The following is a 9,832-nucleotide window of genomic DNA, read 5'->3' on the forward strand; positions in this document are numbered from 1 at the left end:
CATTAATGAAAATAAAAAAAGCACAAAATTCTATTTCCTGTGATGCTCCCTGATGAGGGAATAAACACATGTTACAATGTGGTATTCAGCAGTTAAAGACTCTTCAGTCTGCAGCCCCACAGAGATGCTGGTTAGTGATTAGAGCACTCTCTCATGGGGCCTCTTGAAAAACAGTTAACTTTACCCTCAGAGGCTCACGCTAACCCACATTAGCAGCTAGCACACCCATTAGCGTCAACACCTACTTTAGCGCTAGCAGAGCCAGTCGACAGTTAAAGGCCCCTGTGGGGCTATTTGGCATCCCTAGATAGGGACAAACTGACGGAGTGAGTGAGCAGCAGTTTGAGCTTTAAAGCTGTACAGTGAGTCATTAGGCAAGTTAAGAGCTCCTTAGCAATATAGCAAACACATTAGCAGTTTCAGCTCGCAGACATGTTGACAGATTGAAGGCTGACAGGCAGCTGCTCCACCTTGCAGTTAGCTTTTTGAAGAAATAGTGACAGGAACGGACATTTAGCTTATAATGAATAAGAATGGTTATTCATACCTGAAGTATTTTTTTCCACAAATCTGAGGAGGTAAATGTAATGGGAAGTCAAAGGAGTTGAAAGGCAAAGGAAAAAGAAACTAAAACTGGAACATGGTGTGTAATTTAGTATAAGACCCCTGGCTGATTAGACTAAAGTTGCTACAGTAACTAATAAGGCCCAACAGCGGTTTCTTTGTTGGTACTTTTTAATACATGTTGTATGTTTTCTAACTTTAGACACAGAAAGTTTTTGGTCAGTATAATAACTTCAAAGTTAACAGGATGGAGTAGAGTTGATTGTGTGATGCTTACATGGCCTACTTTAGATGTTCATTCTGTTAATTATAACTAAACTGTATCACATTCTTTCTCACAATCCTTTCTTTATGTGCGTGTGTTATATGGAAGGACAAGCTAGTGTCTGCTGAGCTTAGACACCATAGGAGACACTGCTAGGAGGGGCACAGAGGGGTTGGGTGACTTAAAAGGAGAAAAATCCAATAATTGTATCCGTCCAGAGGGAGGGCGAGCTTTTACGGAGGGGAGCGACCTGTTATTACTCTTTCTTTTTTTCTTTCTCCCTTTTATTTTATCCCCTAATTCTAGGGTGAGGGGGTAACCTAAGAAAGGGAAGGAGTGGAGCGGAGAGACATGGGGGCTACAGGCAGAGCTTGCTGTTAAAGTATGTCCTTGTAATTAGCTGAGTATTAGCCGTGGTGACAATGCAGGAGCAGTAGGCAGGGAAGCACCCTTTAACGCTCTACTCATTTCCTGAACTTAATCCCACCGCTTACTGGTAATAGTGCACGCGTGCACACGCATCTGGACACACACACACACACACACACACACACACACACACACACACACACACACACACACACACACACACACACACACACACACACAAACCCTCAGTCATGCACTAATTCACACAATCAACTGCTGTGTATAATGGGTGAGGTCTCCCTGAGCAAAGCTACACCCACCTTCATTGTGCTCAAAGTCATAATGGGGGTTACTGTGGGGAGTTTCAGTGTGCATGTGCGCGTGTTCATGCTAAATGTCTGCATCAGCACATTAGCATCAGGTTGTGTTTTCATGAAGTGCGGCGACTGTTTACTTCTCAAGTGTCAAGAAGCTTCCAACATCCAGCACCACTTCAGGCAAGTCCCTGTTCCTTGTTTCCTCCAGTGAACGAGTGGAGGAGACAAGACTGCGGAGTGAAAATCAATTACTTTCAATTAAGTCAACCGGCAACTCTTTCAATGTGCCCTCGAGCCCTCCAAGTCTTCCTTACTCTACCTCCAGCCCCCATCACACACACCACCAAGTGTCACACACACTACGTGTACATGTGCTCACACACTTAAAGAGCCACAGCCACAATCTCTGTTTTTATGTGTTTAGCTGTTAAATTATGTACTCCAAAAAACAGTGTGACATATGTGGAACTATTGTACTAAGCATTTTAGTTTGTTATTCACCTTTTAAGACAGTGCCAAATATTAAAGGAGAAAAACATGTTAATTTGCTTCGACTCACTTGACTTCATAAAAACTGTAAATCTAAGAGGTTAATGCCTTTAATTGCTGTTTCTTATCATGTATCAAAAAAAGACAGAGCATAAATTGTTGAAGTTTTGTAGAAAAACATTGGAGTGAATTCAAATTCAAGTTCAAAAACCAAAATACCAACAAGACCAACAAAGTGTTTTACTATTTACTGGTCCCTGTTTTACACTCTTTCACATAGAGTCTTTGTTTATGAAAACACATCGGTGCTTAAAATCTTTAAGATTCATCTCAATGTGAGACCAGCACAAGGCATGTGGATGTTAACCTGCAAGGAGACATGCTTTTGCTGGTCACAATTTGTAAATTTATTTATTTTTTTAGATATGTTCAACTAAATTTGCTCAATGCTGTTTGTTTTCTAAGTACTTCTCTAATGTAAAGTATCAATATTACTTTTTTTCCCATGTGAGAATAAAATAAGGGGTACTGTCCTTGAAGCTTCAGCTGATGGCTGTACTACAGGCCAATGTCCTTTGAGGTCTAGCCCAGAGTTTTCCTGTTACTCCTCTTCTGTCTTATTCAATGAATGCTTAATGTAAAAAAAAAAAATTATATATTTTTAGAAATAGTCCTGTATTGACACATAATCAAACCCCATGGTAAACTTATAATCAGCTGAGGTTTGAATTTCTGATCATCTGAAATAGTGGAGATTTAAAACAGTGAAATTATGGCCATTGACCAATTTTATTTGGTTGTGGGGAAGCATGTGTTTTCCTCTTGTTCCACAATGATTTTTGTTCCATTAGCTTAAATCAAAGTTGTAAGAGACACCTGAGCTCAGTTTGCACAGGAGTGGAGGAAGAACCATTTCTATAGAGAACATGTTATAAACAGCGCAGAGGGGGACCACAAACCCTGTCATTGACACAACTGTCTGAGTGTGTGTGTGTGTGTGTGTGTGTGTGTGTGTGTGTGTGTGTGTGTGTGTGTGTGTGTGTGTGTGTGTGTGTGTGTGTGTGTGTGTGTTTCTGTGTATGCCTGCCAGCTCCCAGTCTACCGCTATTGTCTAACAAGGTCTAATTAGCACTATGGCACAATGAATTAGCATAATTATGCAAACAGCGCTCCGCTAAAGGCTTGGCACTAGGGGAGGCTACGGGGGGCACCTATAAAAACACACATACATATTCTCACACACACACACGCACACACAAACACAAACACACACACGCACAAGCAAATAATCACTGCCACTGAGAACACTTAGATAGTTCTCCAACACATCACACACATAGAAATGACTGCAAAAGATCCAGTGGATACAAGTGCTCACACACCTGGCTAACGCTACTACAGAAAGCCACAAGATTTCAGGGCTGTCACCGACTGTTTTGATTGGCTTATTCAACATGGTATTGACATGTCTAGTCGGTCATAAATGTGATGCCGGCCAGCATTACATTCAGTCATCATGCCAAAGCAAACATCAAATACACACAGAAATGACCGGCAAGCTACCCCCCTCCACCCATATCACTGCTCTCCCTCACAACACTCAAACATTCTGGGCTTATAGTATTTACCAGCGGGGGTGATAGGTGAAGTCTGTGGGAGATAATAGGGATGACTGAGAGGCTGAAAGGCTGGTAGCAATTCAGACAATGACAGCTGTAGAGAAGCAGGCTCTATTAGGCTTTATTAGGATGCTTGGCTCTTTATTACACGCGCTCACAAAGACGCACACACACTGAAGTGAGAACAGGGACAGCATTGCTCCAATGTAATCTGAGCTTGGCGGCATCAATGGACTCCAAGGGAGGACTCAAAACAAACAAAGGAAAATCATGTACCAAAGGTTATTTGTTCTTGTTTGTGTATACAAATTGTGTGTGTGTTGAGATGACCTTTGCCTGCAACATGAACCGAACAAGTAACCCCAAAACCCATCAAGCCCCTCCGCCAAAAGCCGGGCAATGTCAACAAGCTCTACCTAAACCCTCTTAAACACACACACACACACACACACACACACACACACACACACACACACACACACACACACACACACGCATACACATACACACACACACACACACACACACACACAAACACACACAAACACACACACTTTCTCTGATGCATTCTTAGTCACCAAACCCCAAGGGCCTGTATTGTGTCCTCAAATCCTGATCCCTAGCAGGAAATAGTAGCACTAAATCCCCAAACAACTGCTCTACAAAGCTCTCTAACAATTACAAGCCCCAACTGTCAGCTAAAGAGGCAGGAGGGTCACAAGTTCAGAGTTCAAATAGTTCTGATTGTCCAAGATCAGCCTTAAGAGGGAGGAATCCTTCATTGACAACATCCAACAAGTGTGAATGAATTTATATGATTCCTGTGGAAGGTGGGCTCTGTGTATAGATAAACTATCAAATGCAAACACAGTGACATACCACCTAACCACTGCATGTATCTATACCACGTAACCCTACATCTTATACACAAAAAAAAATCAGAAAATCAGAATCAACACAAGCAACGGTGTAACAACTAAGTGTTAAACGAGTTGTATACTAAATGTGATATCAAAGGAATTAGAATAAAATTCCAAGAAAGGTTAATACTCTGTAAACTATTCTATGTGCTTTAATTAACCAAGAAATTTCCCTCTCCTGTGATTACAAAGTACAATGTCAGTCTGAGTTATACCAAGAATATTTTGATCTTTTCACATCTAATGGTATAAATTTAACTTGGTCCTGGCAAACACGAGGCGTGATCAGTTTTACTGTTTTACTTCTATTTCTCTGCACTGCTTTAACTCTTTCTCACAATACATAATAATAAAGAATATAAAATGGGATGCCGTAACATCATCATTCCCCATCCCCCAAGATGCTTCTTTTAGACTTAACAGCAAAAGAAAAAAATCCTCATAAAATACAGCCTAAGTGTCCTATTATACCGCATACTGAAAAAGACTTTTTATGTGAGTCTACTCAATGACATGATCTCCCAGATACACTCTCTGTTTCCTCCAACATCTTCATTAAGAGTGCTGGCTGCACTCTGGTGTTGAAATGAAACCACTGACTCCAGCTTATAGTCACCTTAAGAAATGACATATTGTTCACATACGCACACAGCATAGGGACAAGCACAAAAGCTGGTGGAGAGGGTCACGCTGAGAGGGGGTAGCAATTTTAAGCTGAGTCCACACATTTTGGAGGCGGTGGGCTAATCCGGCAGGGCTTTTTAGCCTGCTATTCAGGAGGACAAGGACCCCTAGGGTTTGGGCTTGTCCACACCTCAGGGGTGGAGGATTATCAAGATAGCAGGAACTGAGGAAAGGGTGTGATGCTGGGTGAGCTGAATATGTGCTTATTAGCAAGACTGTGTGGAGTTCTGTGTGGGGCTGTGTATCTTTGTGAGCAACACACATGAGCAGATATGTGTGTTGGTGTATTAAGACTTTTTTTTTTTTTTGCTGACTCCCACCCCTAAAAATATACCCCAGAGCTCTGACAGGGTCACCTCTGCGCCTTTCAGATCCTCCTCTCAACCAATCCTAATTGATCACACGCATTACTAGTCCCAAACATGGGACGGAGAACAGGAGGGAGATGGCTGGCTCATTGTCTGAGGAACGAGGTCCCACTGCTGCTCTCTCTCTCTTCCTCACACACACACACACACACGCAGCACCTCTGGCATGCCCACCCACCATCTCCCCCTTTCTCCTCCTCTACTATATGCTCTCATCTCTGGCTGTGCTAATCCACCGGCAGAGTCAGAAACTCAGTTACCCATCTGGCCAAGCAAGACTCCAGCTGAGGGGCTGGAGGGGTGGGGAAATGGTGAGAGGAGTTGATTTTTTTTTTTTTAAGATAGCTGTAGTTTAGTGAAGAATACTCTAATGCATTCTATCAACGATGAAAGGCAAAATAATGTATCTGCAAAAACACACAATATAAGCTGCTTGAGTGCCAACAGGTAAAACGTGATGTCTTATTTTTCATACCTCCAAATAAAAAGTATTGATCCTATTGTCTACTTGTGGATAAAATGGATTATCCATTCTCACAAATTGGAATGGGACCTGCCACTGAGCTCTGTCAGGACTCATAAAGTCAGATCCCTGTGTACGATGAAGTAGCCTCCAGTCATGACCTTCACCCCGGGTCCTGACTCCTGTGGAGCCATCTGGCTGGTTAACACTGCCCCCTGACCTTAGCCATAGACCATCACATGCTTCTGAATACAGAACTACACATAAAGAGGTATGAAGAGCTTACATATAACCCTTTTTAAGAGGAAAATCTATGAAATCATTTTCCAAATAATTGTACTATGTAACACATTATACAAATGATCTGTGTCCCAATGTTTCAGAGGCATGGTCAACACAGTGTCAAGTAAATTAAAGAAAAAAAGATTTAAAAAAAATTAAGATGGTTTTCCAACAAAAAAAGTCACAAACTCACTTTTCTTATGATCCACTTAGATTATCATACTTCTACTTATGTGCAAAGTCAACATCCTTCATTTAAACAGTCATTTAAACTGCATGTGTGTTTGAAATAAATGGTTTTACTCACAGAGAAAAGGGAACCCTTTCTTTGATCTTGTTATCACTCAAACTCAAATTACTGTTATTGATAACTTAATGAACAGTGATATGGAGGAAAGTCTCTGTGGCTAATAGTAAAGTGAGAACGCTGGGAGATTTATCTTTTTGGTATGAATGGATGACTTATTTTCTGTCTTCATGTTTATGGTTCTTTATTGATGTCTTTATTCTTAGTTTTTTGTGGTTTCTGACTAATGGATTTTTTTAGCTAGTTACTGTCATTTGGTTGTTTTTTGATACTGTTGTTGTTTATCGTTTTTTTTCTACTGGTTGTTGGTTTATTGATGCTGGTGATTACTGTCACTTGTTTGCTAGTTGCCATTGGCTTCTTTAGTTGTTGTTGATGTTAATTGATTTCTGTTGTTAACTGCCAGTTAGTAGTAGTTTGTGTTGGTTGTTGTTGTGATGGCTGCTATGTTTTTTTTGCAGTTTTGATTGTTGTTTTTCATATATGTTTTAGTTGTTAAGTTGTTGTTTGTGTTCATTGTTGTTGGTGTTGGTTGGATGTTGTTATTGTATGTTGTTGGTTAGTTGTTTCTTTAAATTTTATTAACTTGTCTATTGTGACTATTGTGTTCCTCCATGTAGCATAGCAAGTCATGGACAATGTTAATCTTTTCTTATTATCAAAAAACCTCTGTGTACAAAAAAGTATGAAAAAGTAATCTTAGTCAATCCCAGTACAATGAAAAAACTTCTGAGCATGAAGGTGAAGTCAAGGCTCTTGTGTTTCAGGTGATGCTATTCCACTTCATATCATAGAGCATGTGCACATCCCTGCTTGAGTCATGCTCTTTCCTTTCTCCCAAACCACTCATCACTGTCGACTGAAGCAATAAGAAGACTGCAGCCCACTTTGCTTCCAGAGGACATTTGAAGGTAGTTGGGAAGAATGAGTACATGATAAACCACTGCAGAAGCCACACAGGAGAAATAACCCCATTCTGAGAGATGGAATCAGACCACCTCCATCAAACCGTCAATCAAACACTAACAGCACACAGCATGAGGCTAACACAAAGCCAATGCGCGTGTGTGTGCATGCGTGTGTGTGAGTGTGTGTGCGTGTGCTGGGATAAAAGGCAGGGAGAGGTACCGGTGAAACCAACTTTGGATTGAAAGGAACATAATCACATGTAGAGGCCCACACATATGCACACATATCATCTGTACAATGCTTTCCAGTAGAAGAAAAAGGATGTACTTACAGACATTACCAGTGTTGTCAAAACTGTTGAGCACTTCATTGACTCTAAGAGGCCCCAGGTTATCCCTGAAAGACACAAAATTATCCAGTCATATATAAGTTCAGCTTAGTTCAGCTCATTTGTCGTGTTTCTATCATGCCAATTATATTTTTATGATATCACTTTATACTGATTTACACATTACTAGTCAGAATAATTTTCCTGTGATGTAAAACAAGGGATCTCAGATGTTATAAACTCACAGCATTTTTACTTATGGAAATCATCTTCACTAGAATACAAGCCTGTAATAAATTATTTTTAAAGAATCTTAAAAGCTGGCATTACTGGGTCACAGAAAATGTATTTGGCAAAATCGAATTCTATAATAACACTGCTTTTTAAAGAGCTGGTCTGATAGATAGATGGGTTGGTCACAAGGGCAATGCAGGTACTTCACATTGCTTTTAAACATTCATTTTTGAAACAAGCGTTAATGTGTATTAATACATGTTGATGTACCTGAGGAAGGCACTGTACTCAGGAAGGTGGACACTTCTGTACTCCACCCACTGGTCATCTGAGGTATCACTGGATCCTTGTGCTGATGTATTTTTTTTACTGAAGAGGTCAAATGAGGCAAACCTGCGGACAGACACCTGTTTGATCTCAGGAATGTCCGTTTGCTTCTGACGCAGCACCTGTGAGAGATGGAAGTACAGTAACAAGCTTCAATCAGTAAGGCTACAGAGTGCAACCAGAGTGGCAGCCATGTGCAACAAGTGGTTTAAATTTTTATTTTCATGTAGCCTATACTTTTCCATCATTTTTATGGGACCAGTCTTGAGCTTTAACTAAAACTGTGCATTAGAATATGTTACTTCTCTGAATTAGACCAAAACTTTTCTTCAGTCTTAAATGTATCTATTATCCTTTGGTTTTAGCAGAGAGTAAAGTCTGTGTAATGCCCATCTAGGGGAAAAAGTCGAGGCTCCACTTTGCACGGCTGCTGCTCTTGTGCATGCGAAGTGCACGTGCACAGCTTGACAGAGTCTGTGGCCAGAGGAGGAAGATAGTTTCAATCTGTCAAGACAGTTCCAGAGAATATGAAAGAAATACATATTTATCAATTAGGTTGTGACCAAATTACTTAACTAAGATACAAAAGCTTTTTTTTTATAGCACGTGGGAACACTCGTGAATCAATACCTCCTAACAAGCATCTTACTGTAATAGTTCAGGTTACAGGAAAGCAAAGGGAAAAGCATTAACTGCTGAAATATAATACATGTAATATGACTACACGCGGCGAACACAAATGAGACACCGCAAAATGTTGCTTTTCTTTATTTTTATTTATAAAATATTTTCTCAACACCCTTATTTTCATGCAGCAGTGATGGCGTTTATTCTAACTGACAGTACCTTAAATGTCCATCTCTAATCAATCATATTATGTTGCGTTTACAATCGATTTTGAACAAGCTTCGCTAAATTATTTACTACCTTTGGAGGTTTGTGCTTCCAAATGAGGCTTTTCATTACCTGTCTGAGTAGCGTCCACCTTGCTTTTGCGACATCAGTAGTGCCACAGGTCCCACCCCGAGAGATTTGAGAATTAGCCCTGCAGGTGTCTTCATTAATATTTTCTCTCATGGGCGAATCCGACTCGCTCTTCTCTGCAGCAGCGGTGCAGTCTCTCTCCATTTTAAGCCCGAAGCTGCTGGCGTAAATCAATCTGTAACCGAATGTACTGACGGGCCGCTTTCACAATTACAGGTGGTGGGACTGTTATACAAAAATACCGTTTTTAAAATCAAGTGCACCAACGCAAAAAAAATCCTCATGAGTCCAGCCTGAACGTTTTCACCTGTAACACCCACAATGGATGCATGGTACTTCCGTACACTCTTAGCGTTTGAGGCAAATAAGTAGATTGTCGAATCAATCAAACTCGATTTAAAGT

General features: G+C 40.6%; 1 protein-coding gene across 1 annotated transcript in view; it reads right to left on the reverse strand.

The window, feature by feature from the left end:
• camkmt (calmodulin-lysine N-methyltransferase) overlaps nt 1-9,781 on the reverse strand; it is a 137,575-nt gene extending 127,794 nt beyond the window's left edge. The window contains exons 1-3 of the mRNA XM_074676393.1: nt 9,412-9,781; nt 8,389-8,567; nt 7,888-7,952 (exon numbers count right to left, since the gene is read on the reverse strand). Of these exons, the coding sequence (XP_074532494.1) occupies nt 7,888-7,952; nt 8,389-8,567; nt 9,412-9,573 (406 nt within the window). The 5' untranslated portion in view covers nt 9,574-9,781. The remainder of the gene's footprint in view (nt 1-7,887; nt 7,953-8,388; nt 8,568-9,411) is intronic.
• Between the last annotated feature and the right edge of the window lie 51 nt (nt 9,782-9,832).

Source organism: Halichoeres trimaculatus, unplaced genomic scaffold (genome assembly GCF_033239565.1).
Source record: "Halichoeres trimaculatus isolate MK-OKI-2021-1 unplaced genomic scaffold, fHalTri1.1 fHalTri1_scaffold_8, whole genome shotgun sequence".
Classification (NCBI taxonomy): domain Eukaryota; kingdom Metazoa; phylum Chordata; class Actinopteri; order Labriformes; family Labridae; genus Halichoeres; species Halichoeres trimaculatus.